Source organism: Aquarana catesbeiana, linkage group LG10, assembly GCF_042186555.1.
Source record: "Aquarana catesbeiana isolate 2022-GZ linkage group LG10, ASM4218655v1, whole genome shotgun sequence".
Lineage (NCBI taxonomy): Eukaryota > Metazoa > Chordata > Amphibia > Anura > Ranidae > Aquarana > Aquarana catesbeiana.
The window spans coordinates 32,247,358-32,264,970 of NC_133333.1; the positions used below are offsets into that span (position 1 = coordinate 32,247,358).

The 17,613-nt window shown below is 44.8% G+C and overlaps 1 protein-coding gene across 2 annotated transcripts in view; it reads right to left on the reverse strand.

Moving 5' to 3' along the window:
* LOC141110546 (phospholipase A2 inhibitor gamma subunit B-like) overlaps positions 1 to 17,613 on the reverse strand; it is a 140,138-nt gene that overhangs the window by 101,263 nt on the left and 21,262 nt on the right. Inside the window, exons 4-5 of one of the 2 annotated variants that reach the window (XM_073601943.1) lie at positions 13,393 to 13,545; positions 8,606 to 8,914 (exon numbers count right to left, since the gene is read on the reverse strand). In XM_073601943.1, the coding sequence (XP_073458044.1) occupies positions 8,778 to 8,914; positions 13,393 to 13,545 (290 nt within the window). In that variant the 3' untranslated portion in view covers positions 8,606 to 8,777. Of the gene's footprint in view, positions 1 to 8,605; positions 8,915 to 13,392; positions 13,546 to 17,613 lie in introns of those variants that run through there. The other variant, XM_073601944.1, reaches the window with a different exon arrangement.

The following is a 17,613-nucleotide window of genomic DNA, read 5'->3' on the forward strand; positions in this document are numbered from 1 at the left end:
ACAAATAAACACCCGACTCCAGCAGTACTTTCAAGAAAACTCCTCCCCAGATATAACCCCGGTCACACTTTGGGAAGCCCACAAATGTGTCATTAGAGGGAATCTCATAGCCCTAGCAACAAAAGAGAAAAAAAGCAGACAGGTCCATATTGCATCCCTCCTCGAAACTATCAATAGACTTGAAAAAACACACAAACAATCCACCTCTCACTCCACACTACAGGACCTCCTTTATGCTAGATCCACTCTATTGGAGGAACTAGGGAAACGCACAAGGCGACAATATGTGCTCAGACAAAAAGTGTTCTATGAACACGGTAACAAAAGTGGGAGACTGCTTGCACGCACTATACAAGCTGCCAAGACCTCTTCCATAATTCATCACCTTCGTACCGATGGGGGTGCGGTGCTCTCTAAAAATGAGGACATTGCAGCCCATTTCGAAAGCTTTTACTCTAAACTATATAACCTGCCATCCCATAACACAGGCTCACCCAACATCTCACTTCGCCAATCTCAAATACATGACTTCCTAGCCCAATATTGCCCTAAACCGATAACTCCACAACAGGCTGCTGCCCTAGAATGCCCTATGACCACAGAGGAGTTGTGTTTGGCAATAAAACAAATGAAAGTAGGCAAGAGCCCAGGCCCAGATGGCCTACCACTAATTTACTACAAAAGCTTCCTAGAAACTCTTTCACCGCAAATGCTCAACGCCTTCAACTCCCTGTCGGACCCTTCTACCCCATCAGGCAACCTGCTTGAAGCCCATATAGCAGTCATACCGAAAGCAGATAAAGATCCATCCCTGGCGTCCAATTACAGACCCATCTCATTACTCAACGTAGATATCAAACTATATGCAAAAGTGCTAGCAAATAGATTACTGCCCCTAATTCCTGGCCTGGTCTCAGCAGACCAAGTGGGCTTTGTCCCGGGGAGGGAAGCCAGAGAGAATACCATTCGCACCTTAAACATACACCATTGGCTTACTTCCTCGGAAGCGAAGGGATTCCTGCTGTCACTCGATGCCGAGAAGGCGTTTGACAGGGTGGCCTGGGACTATATGCAGGAAGTGCTGAAGGGCATTGGTTTACTACCACACATGTGTACCCACATCAACGCTCTATATGACAATCCTTCGGCAAGAGTAAAAGCAAACGGCCTCCTGTCAAACGCCTTCCCAATAACCAATGGTACCCGCCAGGGATGCCCTCTATCCCTCATTTTTATCTTAACTTTAGAACCCCTTTTAAATAGATTGCGAGCGAATACGGATATTCAAGGAATAACTATAAATCGGAGGGAATTTAAGGTAGCAGCTTTCGCAGACGATATCCTGCTAACACTCCAATCACCTCACATTACTCTGCCTAGCTTGCTGAAAGACATCAACCACTTTGGGGTCTTATCAAATTTTAGGATAAACTATCCTAAATCACACGCTCTGAACATATCCCTCCCCCCGCAGGTGGTCACTCACTGCCAAGACTCCTTTCCCTTTCAGTGGAAAGGCGCCGCCATTACTTACTTAGGCATCCAAATCACTAAGCGACTTACAGACCTATATGACCAGAATTTCCTTCATGCCCTCTCGAATATTCAGACGGACCTAAAGGAGTGGGCCACCCTTAACGTATCATGGTTCGGACGCTCGGCCCTGATCAAAATGATTGTCCTCCCTCGCCTCCTGTACTTAATGCAGACCATTCCAATACATTTACCCCCTGCATTCTTTTGTTCATATAAAAAGGCTTGTACGACCTTTATTTGGAAGAGCAGTCCTCCAAGAATCAAATACTCACGTCTGACCTGCAGCAAGGTCAAGGGTGGGATTGCACTTCCAGATCTCCACAAGTATTACATGGCCTGCCATTTAACTAGGGTGGTGGACTGGTGTACCAACAGAACAGGGAAACCCTGGGTGACTCTAGAAAACTCCTTTATACCTGGCCATCTACACAACCTCCCTTGGCTCTCACCCAAACATTGGACACAACCAATCAAGAAACATCCACTCATTTACCCGTCACTACTCGCCTTTACTTCTGCTATGACAGCCTCTCAACTATCTTCACGACCAGGGCCTTTGACCTCCAGAAATCCAGACTTCCCCCCGGGGTTATCAGACACATTCTTAAAACAAGAATGGCCACATGGAGAAGTCCAAGCTCACCACTTCTTCCATGCAGACCGGCTACGATCATATGATAATCTCAAATCCATATCCCTCACAAAAAACTTTCCTTTTTGGACATATAGACAGCTGACACACTTTCTCTCCTCTGCAATCTCCAATAATACATGGTCGAGAAAACTAACTCCATTTGAAACCCTATGTACCCAGAACACGTCTCAAAGACACCTAATATCCACCATCTATTCTCTCCTCCAAGAAACGCCACACCACTCACAAACCGAAACCCTTCACTCATCCTGGAATAAAGACCTACACATAGACCTCACTGAGGAAGATTGGGAAACCATTCATGTTCATACCCACAAAAGTTCACTAAATGTTGCTATCCAAGAGAATGGATACAAAATACTTACCAAATGGTACAGAACACCGTCTCGCATACATAAATTCTCGCCCTCAATCCCAAATACGTGCTGGAGGTGTAATAAAGAAGTGGGCTCTATGATCCACATATGGTGGGAATGCCCGATCCTTCAGGTTTTCTGGAGGGAGGTTCACAACATAATACAACGAGTCACTACATACACCCTGGATTTCGAACCAGCACAATATCTCCTCCATCATACAACCTTACCTAAAAGATCCTACCACAGATCGCTGGCCATGCATATGGTAAATGCAGCCAGATTATGCATTCCTGTAAAATGGTGATCAACCAGCCCCCCGACAATCAGAGAATGGTTGACAAAGATTGCTAAGATAGAGGAGATGGAGGAATTGATCTATATCTCACAAGACCGCATACAAAAATTCACCAATCTATGGGCTTGCTGGACACATTTCAAAAGCACTAATTGCTATAAGTCGTACTTCCCAATATAATATTTTCTCTCTCTTGAGAGACGAGAAAGGCTTCGGAAGCTCCTTATAGCAGAGTGGATTAGCTGGGGAGAAGGGGCGGCCCCCTATCCCCCCTTCTTTACCCTAATACTCTACGTATGTCCTTCTTCTTTGTTCTTCCTCTTTTTCCCTTTCCCCCCACTGTTTTTCCCTATCCCTACAGTTTCCCCTTCTAAATCTTTCTATTACTCCCATTTCACCCAAGGTATATACCCATCTTATCCATACCTATACATAACCTCTTCGCAATATCAGCCTGTGACAACACAACACAGTCTAAAACCTAATAGAGACAGACTTTCCCGTTTTAAATCCACACAAGTCTCATGCTCCTACTTACTTCGTGACTGATCCTGGTGAAAACGGACCACACAAAGTACTCCTGATTCCTATAGTACTTGTATACAGAAAATGTCTCGTAGTAACATATTCAGCTGGTTCTTCTTTTATACATTCTTATTATCCTACCATATGCTTGTATTTCCCATGACTTTAATGGCATTAACACTTATTGTAACACTATTGTATAAAATGTCATGGAGCATCTGTCAAAATCTGTTCAACTGTTTATACATGTAATTGTGATTATTTCTCAATAAAATCTTTTTGGTGGAAAAAAAAAAAAAAAAAATGACATAAATCTTTACCATAGTTTGTAGACACTATAACTTTTGCGCAAACCAATCAATATACGCGTATTGTGATTTTTTTTGCCAAAAATATTCAGAAGAAAATATATTGGCCTAAAATGATGCAGAAATTTGTTTTTTAAAAACATTTTTGGGGATATTAATAATAGCAAAAAGTAAAAAATATTGTTTTTTCTTTCCACAATCGTCTCTCTTTTTTTGTTTATAGCGCAAAAAATAAAAAACGCAGAGGTGATCAAATACAGTAGGGCAAAAAAGTATTTAGTCAGCCACCAATTGTGCAAGTTCTCCTACTTAAAAAGATGAGAGAGGCCTGTAATTGTCATCATAGGTATACCTCAACTATGAGAGACAAAATGTGGAAACAAATCCAGACAATCACATTGTCTGATTTTGAAAGAATTTATTTGCAAATTATGGTGGAAAATAAGTATTTGGTCAATATCAAAAGTTCATCTCAATACTTTGTTATATATCCTTTGTTGGCAATGACAGAGGTCAAACGTTTTCTTTAAGTCTTCACAAGGTTGTCACACACTGTTGCTGGTATGTTGGCCCATTCCTCCATGCAGATCTCTAGAGCAGTGATGTTTTGGGGCTGTCGCTGGCACGCTCCAGTTGACGTCCCTATGACGAAACGCGTAGGGTGTGGCCTACTTTGACGCTTTTGCATCATCTCCCAGAGGATCACCAATTTGAATCTGACGCTCTTCTGTTTTGATGACCTTTGGTTGCCTATTATAAACTGCTCAAATGTGAGTACCATTCTGTCATCTGCGTTCAATAAAGAGTGTTTATGGTTTTACGCTATGGAATCTCCTCTTTCTTTTCTTATGCCCAAAACGTCACTGTGACCCAGAAACAGCCTGTGGATTGCCGCACTGTGGCATATACTGTGACTGCGCACTACCCCCGCAGGGGTTAAAGAAGCTGGTGAGTGGCCGCATGATCACAAGACATGAGCACCTGGTCACCAAGATTAATATTAATATAAATACCTGCCTTGATTCACAAAGATGTCAAGATTTTCACTTAAGCAGCACTGAGCACCAGTCATGATTTAACCTATGCAATTATCCAGCAATTTTATGTGTGCTAAAGACTTTTACATTAATCACTGTATGTGGATGGAATATTTTAGTTAAAGTTGTTATTCCCCCCCCCCCCACCCTACCAAAAGGGGGTCACTTTTGCTGTTTATTTTGGTTTATTTGTTATATGCGATTTTGTTCACATTTTTCTTATGCAACTTTACATATGGGATTTGGTTACACAAGTGTTCCTATAAACTAGGACAGTGCTACACCCACACACCACAAAAGGGGGGCACTTTGCTGTTTTATTTTTGGTTTATATTTTTTTCGCTGAATTTGTTATATGCGATTCTGGTTTATATTTTATATGCGACTTTACATATGAGATTTGACTACACACGACTTACAAAGCATTTCTATGAATTAGGACAGCGCCACACCCACACACTAACCCTTCATTTACAATTGGTGACTGACTAAATACTTTTTTGCCCCATTGTACCACCAAAAGAAAGCTCTATTTGTGGGAAAAAAAGGACGCAAATTTCGTTTGGGTACAGCAGTGCACAACCGCGCAATTGTCAGTTAAAGTGGTGCAGTGGCAAATTGTAAAAAGTGCTCTGGTCAGGAAGGGGGTAAAATCTTCTGGGGCTGAAGTCGTTAAGCAAGTTAGATCCTACATCACCTCTATAATAAAAAATTTAGCTCAGATGAATTGGTTGAATCCTCTAAATCAGGGGTCTCAAACTGGTGGCCCTCCAGCTGTTGCGAAAGTACAAGTCCCATGAGGCATTGCAAGGCTGACAGTTACAAGCATGACTCCCACAGGCAGAGTGGGGTTGCCACCTGTCAGGGATTCACCCGGACAGTCCGGGTTTAAGACCTTGTGTTCGAGTTTCAGTCCACCTGAAACCCGAACACATCAGTGGCAGCCCTGCAGCACCAGTCCTCCTATCTCCCTCTCCCCTCCTATCGGCTTCCCGTTTTTTTACTGGCCTGAGGGATTATACTGGGGTACAGACTGGCCTGGGGGGATTATACTGGGGTACAGCCTGGCCTGGGGGGATTATACTGGGGGACAGACTGACCTGGGGGTTATACTGAGGGACAGACAGACCTGGGGGGTTATACTGGGGGACAGACTGACCTGGGGGGTTATACTGGGGGACAGATGGACTGGGGAAGATGTACTGGGGGACAGACTGACAAAGGAGGGATTATACTGGGGGGACAGACTGACCTGGGGGAATGTACTGGGGGATAGACTGACCTGGGGGAATGTAATGGGGTACAGACAGACCTGGGGGGATGTACTGGGGGACAGACTGATAAAGGAGGGATTATACTGGAGGACAGACTGACCTGGGGGAATGTACTGGGGTACAGATGGACCGGGGGGGATGTATGGGGGGGCAGACTGATCAAGGAGGGATTATACTGGAGGACAGACTGACCTGGGGGAATGTACTGGGGTACAGATGGACCAGGGGGGATGTACGGGGGGGCAGACTGATCAAGGAGGGATTATACTGGAGGACAGACTGACCTGGGGGGTTATACTGGGGGACAGACGGACCTTGGGGGATGTACTGGGGGACAGACTGATCAAAGAGGGATTATACTGGAGGACAGACTGACCTGGGGGAATGTACTGGGGTACAGACGGACCTGGGGGAATGTACTGGGGGCAGACTGATCAAGGAGGGATTATACTGGAGAACAGACTGACCTGGGGGAATGTACTGGGGTACAGACTGACCTGGGGGAGACGACTGTACTGGGGGACAGACCGACCTTGTTTGATTTAACTACGCTCCTTAAGCTTCTTCCATTAGTGACACAATCTGGCCACACCCATTGTTCATCACAGGACGCTACATGCGCAGCAATACTACTCTTATTGGGGCACCCAAAGGTGTCCCAGGTCTTTTACAATCCTATAGTGTAAACTGCAAAAAATAAATTCCTGTGCGCATCACTAAAGTGTTCGGGTTTGGCTTGATGAAAAAGTGGCAACCCAAAGGCAGAGGCATGATGGCACTTGTAGTTTCGCAACAGCTGGAGGGCCGCCAGTTTGAGACCCGTACTCTAAATAGCCTTTTACAGCATCCTAATCCTGAACAGCGAGCCAGTTCAAATGTTTGCAACTTTAATAGGACACCTGTGGTTTAGTCTCAGCCAGTAGTTGGCCTCAGAAAATGGATTCACTCCATCCCCAGTATTTCCACTGATACATTTTTGAATTAACTGCGACTATCCTGGGGAACAATCAAAGCCACGATGTATCAAGAATCAATGCTATGGTTTTTCATCACTCTTGGATACTGTGGGGTTGATTTACTAAAGGAAAAGAGAATGTGCACTTTGCAAAGAGTTGCTCCAGAGCTTAGTAAATGAGCAGAAGCTCTGTTGGCTTCCATTATCCAATCACGTGCAAACAAAAAATGCAGGTTTTTTTTCCTTGCATGTGATCGGGTATTCTTTGCATAGGGAAGCTTTACCCCATTTACTAAGCTCTGGAGCAACTGCACTTTGCAAAGTGCACAATCTATTTGCCTTTATTAAATCAAGCCCTTTATCTCCATATCATTCTTATAGCAGGCATGCTTAACCCATGGCCTGCGGACCAAATGTTGCCATAACCTCAAACTATTTCCAACCCGCACAGCCTCCTTCAGATGCACACCACTCTACTGCATGATTGCCAGTCCTCCATAACCCCGGTGACTGTCATACATAAGCCACTATTGTGGCCGGCTCCTTTGGGATGAATTAGAGTGCAGACTGTGAGCCAGGCCTTCTTGTCCATCATTAGCGTCTGACCTCACAAATGAGCTTCTGGAAGAATGGTCAAACATTCCCATAGACACACTCCTAAACCATACCTCCCAAGTTTTTGAGATAGGAATGAGGGACACCTGTCAGCCAAAGTATACAGGCATAGGACACACCCCTGGCCACACCCCCTTAAAGGAGAATTTTACAAATAAAACAAGATTGGTTAAACCCAAGTGCTTTTTTACATAGTTAGCAAGCTTGAATAAAGACACCAGTCCATCTAGTGTGAGTGTGGGTGCATGTCTACAATTGTCCCTATCCATGAACATTGTATCTCATTAAGATGCTCATTTATTGTATTATTATTTATTTAAGGTACCCATATAGCGCTCCATACATACATCGCACACTGACATCGGTCCCTACCCTCAAGGAGCCCACAATCCAAGGTCTCCAACTCACATTCATATACTGGGGTCAATTTTGAACAGAAGCCAATTAACCTGCCAGCATGTCTTTGGAGTGTGGGAGGAAACCCGCGCAGGCACAGGGAGAACATGCAAACTCCAGGCAGGTAATGTCTTGGTTGGCATTCAAACCAGCGACCCTTTTTACTGCTAGTCAAGAGTGCTACCCACTACACCACTGTGCCACCCAATTACCACTACTATTCCTTTATATTGGCTTTTGGAATTTACAAATGCAGCAATTTAGGAAACAGATGAAAGGTTTAGTGCTGGAAAACACTTTTTGATAGATAAAAAGTGAATTTTATATACATTTATATAGATCATACCAAAATGAGGGACAAATGAGGAGGAATGAGGGACAGAGGGACATTGCTCCAAATCAGGGACAGTCCCTCGAAATCAGGGACAGTTGGGAGCTATGCTAAACCTTGTGGACATCCTTCCCAGAAGAGTTGAAGCTGTTATAGCTGCAAAGGGTGGGCCAACTCAATATTGAACCCTACGGACTAAGACTGGGATACCATTAAAGTTCATGTGCGTGTAAAGGCAGGCGTCCCAATACTTTTGGTAATATAGTGTACAATACTGAGCAAAAACATGTGAAAAAAAAATGACACAAAGAGTCCAAGATTTTGTTAATATTTATTAAGCACATTGACCATTTCCTTTTCAGTGATGGATTTAATTGACAGCGTTCTTATGCAAAGCGTATTTTTTCTACATTTCATCTCTTATACAGGTTTGCTATTCCTTCATGATGCAGGGTCTGATGTGCATTTCTTGTATGGTGATGTACCACATGCTATACTTTTGGTATTGCAGGTGTACAAACCAAACGTTTCCTATCCACTTCCTTGCCTCCAGGTATTGCTGTAAACCCATAGGCACAACCACCCTTGGTAATGCATCCTTTAACTGCCATATCCCTTGCTATTCCATCTGCAAGTCAAATTTCAGATATTGAAATAAAGCTTTTTTATTATTTACAATTAGTGATAATATATTCCTTTTTTTTTTGGTCTCTTTTGTCAACCATTGAGATTACTGTATGTGATTAAATTCAGCAAGAAAACTAGAAAAAGGTGTAGAAGATTTATGGAGTAAGATTTTTGGAACAAATAAAATGGGACAAATAGCATAGAAAAGATTTTTTTTTTTTTGGGGGGGGGGGGGGGGGGTGATCAATATCCCGGGAAATATGTAGCAAAGCAAAAGAAAAAAAAAAGTGAAAAAAAAAAAATTAGTTTGATAGTGAGCAGCAATTGAGAATTAGTAAGAAGTAAGAATCTGTATATTTTTTTTTTGCTAGAAAATGACTTAGAAACCCTAAACATTATATATAGATATATATCTATATACATATAGATATATCTATCTCTCTCTCTCTCTCGATAGATAGATAGATAGATAGATAGATAGATAGATAGATAGATAGATAGATAGATAGATAGATAGATAGATAGATAGATAGATAGATAGATAGATAGATAGATAGATAGATAGATAGATAGATAGATAGATATAGAGATATATCTATCTATAGATATATATATATATAGAGATATATATCTATAGATCTACATATAGATATATTTATTTATTTATTTATTTATTTATTTATTTAGCAGAGACCCTAGAACATAAAATGGTGGTCGTTGCAATATTCACACTGAATTTGCACAGCAGTCTTTTAAACACATTTTTTTGGGAAAAAATCAATTTTAATGAATTTAAAAAATAACACTAAAGTTAGCCTAATTTTTTTGTAAAATGTGAAAGATGATGTTACGCTGAGTAAACAGATACCTAACATGTCACGCTTTAAAATTGCGCACGCTTGTGGATTGGCGACAAACTACGGTACTTAAAAATGTCCATAGGCAACGTTTTAATTTTTTTTTTTTTTTCTGGTTACCTGTTTAGAGTTACAGAGGAGGTCCAGGGCTAGAATTATTATTGCTCTCGCTCTACCAATCCTGGCGATACCTCACATGTGTGGTTTAAACACTGTTTACATATGCTGGCACGACTTACGTATGCGTTCGCTTCTGCGCGAGAGCTCGGAGCGGTGGAGTGCTTTACATTTTTTTTACTATTTATTTAGCTTTATTTTTTATTTTTACACTGTCCCTTAATTTTTTTTTTTGATCACTTTTATTCCTATTACAAGAATTTAAACATCCATCCCAGATCTCTCATTTACCAAAAAAAAAAAGTAATTTTGACTTTAACCACTTCCCGCCCAAGGACATCATATGACGTCCTTGACTTTCAGTGGGAATATCTGAATGATGGGTGCAGCTACAGGCATCATTCAGATATCCTCGTTTTCAGCCGGCGATTCTGTGCACCATAAGAACAATCATAGTGGCAGTTCTGCCACTTGATCATTCTCACAGGCGACGGGAGGGGACATCCCCCCTCCAGTCACCATCCGGTGCTTCTCCGGGCTCTCCTGTGCCATTGGGGACCCGAAGAAAGAATCGGCCGGTGACGACCATAGAGATTTCCAGTGACCAAACAGTCACCAGTCATCTCTATGACTGTTGGATGCCCAGGCGCGACGTTATGACGTCACGTTCGGCCGCGGATGTAAACAAAGCCGCAATTGTGGCTGGTAAGCATGAGATTGTGGATTTTTTTTCCCGATCTCATACTTTCCAGCCTGGAGGAGAGATGTTGGGTCTTATGGACCCCGCATCTCTCCATAAAGAGGACCAAAAATAAAAAAAATAAAGTAAAATAAAAAAAAAATAAAAAAATTTAAAATGCCCTTGTCCCTGGAAGCAAACGCACACGTTAGTCCCGCCCACATACGTAAACGCCGTTAAAACCACGTATGTGAGATATCACCACGTGCGTTAAAGCACGAGCAACAATTCTAGCACTGGACCTCCTCTGTAACTCTAAAAATGTAACCTGTAAAAAATTTTAAAGCGTCGCCTATGGAGATTTTTAAGTACTGAAGTTTGGCGTCATTCCATGAGTGTGCGCAATTTTAAAGTGTGACATGTTGGGTATCTATTTACTCGGCGTAACATCATCTTTCACATTATATAAAAAAATTGGGCTAACTTTACTGTTTTGTTATTTTTTAAATCATGAAACTGTTTTCAGAAAAAAAGCACGTTTGAAAAATTGTTGCGCAAATACCGTGCCAGATAAAAAGTTACAATGACCGCCATTTTATTCCCTAGGGTGTCTGCTAAAAAATATATAGAATGTTTGGGGGTTCTGAGTAATTTTCTAGCAAAAAATTATGATTTTTACCAGAATAGGCCCAGTATGGAAGTGGTTAAGATGGGGGTAAAAAAACCCTTTAAGGCCGAGAGGTGGAAGTGAGGTCAGGCATCGCTCTGGTCTCCAAGGATATAGAGCCAAGTAGGGGCCATCTTGTTTCCTGCCCAGGCATCAGTAGGATCAGATTGGTTTTGGGCTTACCGACTACTCCAGTAAGCTCTGAGACAACAGGAAGCTGCGGGAAGGTGGGGGGGGGCACCTCTCCCACTGCCTATAAAAGTGATCCTGTGGTGGATCCGTTGCTGAGACCACTTTTATATGAAAGCCGACCGCCTGACTGAAAAAAAGATACCTGGATTATGGCAGCTTGCTGCTGCTATTACCCCGGTATTTAACATCAAAGTAATGACGTACATTTACAGTTAGGCGGTCGGCAAGTAAAGGGCAACATTAAAGATTCCTTTCAAAAACATGCAAAGGGATGCCCTTAACCTGCCTGTGAAGTTGCACATCTGTAAAATGCATACAACCTACTAACAAAAACCTGGCATTTATAAAGAAAAAAATGCAGCTTATGACAGCTTCAGCTGCTTCATTCATCTATACCAGACCCTTATCTAGAAGTTACTTGTGGACCCCACAAAAAATAAAATTAAAATTGGGTCCCTCCTACAGTTCATTCCAGGCCCTTTAGGTTTGGTATGAATTGTAAAGGGGACATCACAATTTATTTTTTCCTGGAGTGCCCCTAAATTCCATACTAGACCCTTACCTGAACATGAAGCCTGGCAGGCAAGGAAAGAGGGAGGAGGCAAGCATGTGCGTAGGCAGGTTCAATCTATTTTTTCCACTATAGGTGGCGCTCGACTGCTGCAACATTGCAGTTGGAGGGGAAGTCAGGGGGAACTTGGTTCTTCTATGGTTTCCTGGGTCACTAGGAAAGCTATCTGATTGGATGTTGCAGCCCCATATGACTGGCAGTCATCTTGGGTCAAGCAGAGTCTATTTGAGGCCATAAAACAATGAGCTTTTAATGACAGGTAATGCATTTACTAGAAGGCAGGTAAGTGTAGTCACAGCAATGGTTGACAGCCAAGTGGGGAGCAGAGGTCCGTGATATAAGATGGAAAGCACAATGTCATCACGCCCAATGGCGCCAGTGGTTTCCGGGGTCTCGGGCTGTATGGTGGAGGCGTAGGAGGAAGCTGTCACTGGTCTTCTGGTGTTTAACAGGCTGTGTCGATGCACGCGTTCGGAGCATGCATGCTCCTTCATCAGGCCTGTGAAACATCAGAAGACCAGTGACAGCTTCCTCCTGCACCTCCACCATCCAGCCCGAGACCCTGGAAACCACTGGCACCATTGGGCATGATGACACCGCGCTTCCCAGTTGATATCACCGACCTCTGCTCCCCACTTGACTGTCAACCACTGCTGTGCCTACACTTACCTGCCTTCTAGTAAGTGCATTACCTGTCATTAAAAGCTGATTGTTTTACTGCTACACTCAGATCGGCCCTGCTCCTCTCTCCTTCTTTACACACAGAGTCCTTCTACTCTTCAACAGGCTGCCCTACTCAGTGAGCAACAAGGGGTATCATCCAGAACTAATGGACCACCACAACCCATAAGGACTCGCCCCTGCCCCTCATCCCTTTCCTGTTCCAACATGACTGCACACCAGTGTACAAAGCAAGGTCCATAAAGACATGGATGAGCGAGTTTGGGGGGGAGGAACTTGACTGGCCTATACAGACTCCTGACCCCAACCTGATAGAACACCTTTGGGATGAATTAGAGCGGAGACTGCGAGCCAGGCCTTCTCGTCTAACATCAGTGACTGACCTCACAAATGCGCTTCTGGAAGAATGGTCAAACATTCCCATAGACACACTCCTAAACCTTGTGGACGGTCTTCCCAGAAGAGTTGAAGCTGTTATAGCTGCAAAGGGTGGGTCAACTCAATATTGAACCCTACGGACTAAGACTGGGATGTCATTAAAGTTCATGTATGTGTAAAGGCAGGTGTCCCAATACTTTTAACATTATAGTGTATATCAGGATTAAAAGATAAAGAAGCTGTATATTCAGTAAGTTGAATTAGCTGCTAAGGATGCATAAAACTGAGGGTTTAATTTGACTTTTAGCAAACATTGATAGTAGGAATAGGTACTTACCATAAAAAATAAAACGTCCACTAAAATCCAAACATTCCGTTTCAAATCCAAGGCAGTCCACAAATCCTGTGCTCATGCAGACATCGGTGCTGCCATCTATGAAGCAGCTTGGACAGTGATATTTGTTTGGTTGTAACTTGTCACAAATGTTGGCTAGAGGGGGAAAATGGAAAATAATAAACTATTCATAATTAACAGGCCTATTTAAAAAACATTTGCAAGCAGAACAAAATTTCACTTTATGTTTTTTTAATAGAATAATCCCTATATCATCAGATCCAACTAGTGGCCAGAATGTGGTATAAATTCTTATTGAATTATTTCAGAAAACTATACCGCATATTGACCACTAGATGGAGCTGATGATACAAGAATTCATCTATTAGAAAACATATGGTGACTAGGGATGAGCTTCGTGTTCGAGTCGAACCCATGTTCGACTCGAACATCGGCTGTTCGATCGTTCGCCGAATTGCGAACGTTATGGGCCGTTCGCGCTAAATTCGTGTGGCGCGTCACGGCCCATAATTCACTGCGGCATCGCAGTGCATTGCTGGCTGATGATTGGCCAAGCATGCACTATGACCCGCATGCTTGGCCAATCACAGCGCTGTCAGTAGAGAGAGCTGTAATTGGCCAAAGCCAGGGTGGCTTTGGCCAATTACGGCTCAGGGCATTTAGTACACACCCCACACTATATAAGGCCGCCTGCACGGCGGCCCTGTGTAGTGTGTGTTCCGGTGTGCTGAGAGATAGAGAGAGAGAGAGACAGTGTCATTTGATTTGAGTTAGATAGATTAGGCAGAACAGTCAGTCAGTTAGCTGCACTTACAGTGTATTGTGTATATATATGCATCCCAGGTGTTGCATATATATATATACACTGTATTCAGTTTAGCTAGATCCGTTCCTGTTATCTTCTATCTAGACTATTTACATTTAATGCAGTGCGTCCTGCTCACAGTGTTCAGCTAGATCCGTTCCTGTTAAATTCCTACTGACCGGCAGGCTTGTCTGGTTACAGTATATAAAGCTACCTGAAGAAAATTACAGGTGTTCTATTTGATCCTATTAGTACCACGGTCAGGCAGCTAGACTATTTACATTTAGTACAGTGCGTCCTGCTCACAGTGTTCAGCTAGATCCGTTCCTGTTATCTTCCTACTGACAGGCAGGCTTGTCTGGTTACAGTATATAAAGCTACCTGAAGAAAATTACAGGTGTTCTATTTGATCCTATTAGTACCACGGTCAGGCAGCTAGACTATTTACATTTAGTACAGTGCGTCCTGCTCACAGTGTACAGCTAGATCCGTTCCTGTTATCTTCCTACTGACAGGCAGGCTTGTCTGGTTACAGTATATAAAGCTACCTGAAGAAAATTACAGGTGTTCTATTTGATCCTATTAGTACCACGGTCAGGCAGCTAGACTATTTACATTTAGTACAGTGCGTCCTGCTCACAGTGTTCAGCTAGATCCGTTCCTGTTATCTTCCTACTGACAGGCAGGCTTGTCTGGTTACAGTATATAAAGCTACTTGAAGAAAATTACAGGTGTTCTATCCCAGCTTAGTGCAGCTACAGGCCATTAGTATGTCTGGAAGGCCAAGAAGGAGAGGCAGACAGTCACAAGCCAATAAGAGAGGGCAAGCAGGCTCTGTGTCTAGTGCTGGTCGTGGAGACGGTGCATCCTCATCAGCACGTGGCCATGGGACACGCTTGGCCTTTTTTTCGGCAGCTGGCCATGTTGAGCCGCAACATGCGGAAGACTTGGTCGAGTGGATGACCAAGCCGTCCTCATCCTCCTCATCCTCTCTCACCCATGCCCAGGGTGCTTTGTCTGGCAAAGCAGCGGCCTCTTCCCTCAGCTCAATGTCATCAGTGACTCCTTCCCTAGCTCCACCATGTCCTCATGAGGATTCCCTCGAACTGTTTGACCACAGTGTTGGGTACATGCTCCAGGAGGATGCCCAGCGTTTGGAAGGCTCTGATGACGATACTGAGCTCGATGAAGGCAGTAACATGAGCGCGGACAGAGGGGGTGCCCAAGAAGGACAGCAATCTGGCAGTCATGCTCCCCCTGCTGCAGCATACTGCCAGGTTTGCTCCAGTGATGAGGAGGGAGGGGATGATGAGGTCACTGACTCAACGTGGGTGCCTGATAGGAGAGAGGAGGAGGAGGAGGAGGAGGAGGAGGAGGAGGAGGAGGAGGCGGCAGCACATCACCAACGAGGCAGGATGCCCTCCAGGGGCCAGCCTAAGGGCAACACATTGACTGCATCACACCCCAAAGCTCCACATGTGTAGGGCGCTGCAGTCTCTGCGCGTTATTCAAAAAGTTCTTTGGTGTGGGCCTTTTTTGAGACGAGTGCATCAGATCGCACCGCTGCTATTTGCAACATATGTCTCAAGCGTATCTCGCGTGGCCAAAATATCTCCCGCTTGGGTACCACATGCTTGACCAGACATATGTTGACCTGCCATGCAGTTCGTTGGCAAGCGTATCTAAAAGACCCACACCAAAGAACAAAGAGGATCTCTCCTTGCTCCTCATCAGCTGAGATTTCCAACCCCACTAGACCTTCAGTCCTCTCTGAGACCTGCAGTGAGAGGAATGAAGGTGTAGAATTAGGTGTGTCACAGCCAAGTACTTGTGGGCAATCTGCTTTTGGTACACCGACGTCAGATTGTACCAGGCAAATTTCCCTGCCCCAGCTGCTGCACCGCCGAAAGAAGTTTGCTCCCAGCCATCCACATGCCCAGCGGTTGAATGCTAGCTTGGCAAAATTGCTAGCACTTCAACTGCTGCCTTTTCAGTTGGTAGACTCTGCCCCCTTCCGTGAGTTTGTGGAATGTGCGGTTCCTCAGTGGCAGGTACCCAAACGCCACTTTTTCTCACGGAAGGCGATTCCGGCTCTCTACCGGCATGTGGAAGGCAATGTCCATGCCTCGCTGGACAGGGCGGTCAGCGGTAAGGTGCATATTACCGCTGACTCATGGTCCAGCAGGCATGGACAGGGACGTTACCTAAGTTTCACGGCGCATTGGGTGACTCTGCTGGCAGCTGGGAAGGATGCAGGACAAGGTGCAGTAGTGTTGGAGGTTGTTCTGCCACCACGCCTCCAAAATGCTGATTGTGACACACCTCTCTCCTCCACCCCCTCCTCTTCTTCTTCCTCCATGGCCTCTTCCTCGGAACCAGCGGTGCTCCGTAGGCGTTCAAGGGGCTACGCAAGTACGCAGGCCAAAAGATGCCATGCGGTGCTTGAGCTGGTGTGCTTGGGGGACAGGAGCCACACTGGGGCAGAGGTTCTGTCAGCTCTGCAGGGGCAGGTTCAGAGGTGGTTGACGCCACGCCAACTTAAGGCAGGAATGGTGGTTTGCGACAATGGCACCAACCTCCTCTCTGCCCTCCGACAGGGACAAATGACCCATGTGCCCTGTTTGGCTCACGTCCTTAACTTGGTGGTGCAGCGGTTCTTGGGCAGGTACCCGGGCTTACAGGATGTCCTGAGGCAGGCCAGGAAAGTCTGTGTGCATTTCCGCCGGTCATATAATGCCAGTGCTCGGCTGACGGACCTCCAAAAGGAGTTTAACCTGCCCAAGAACCGCCTAATCTGTGACATGCCCACCAGGTGGAACTCAACGTTGGCCATGCTGCAGCGGCTGCACACGCAGCAGAGGGCCATCAATGAGTACCTGTGCGACTATGGCACCAGGACAGGGTCAGGGGAGCTTGGTTTTTTTTCCCCACGCCAGTGGGCCATGATCAGGGATGCATGCACTGTCCTGTCACCATTCGAGGAGGCCACGAGGATGGTGAGCAGTGACAGTGCATGCATCAGTGACACTGTCCCCCTTGTCCACCTGTTGGAGCACACGCTGCGTGGAATAATGGACAGGGCACTTGAGGCAGAACAGAGGCAGGAAGAGGAGGACTTCCTTAGCTCTCAAGGCCCCCTTTATCCAGACAGTGTTCCTGCGTGCCCGCCGATCACACAGGAAGAGGACGAGGAGGAAGAGGAGGAGGAGGAAGATTGTGTCAGTATGGAGGTGGAGCCTGGCACTCAGCATCAGCAGCAGTCTTTAAGGGATCAGTCCCAAGAAACACATGGACTTGTACGTGGCTGGGAGGAGGTGGCTGCGGACCATGTCGTTCTTAGTGACCCAGAGGACTCCGGACCGAATGCCTCAGCAAACCTACGCTGCATGGCCTCCCTG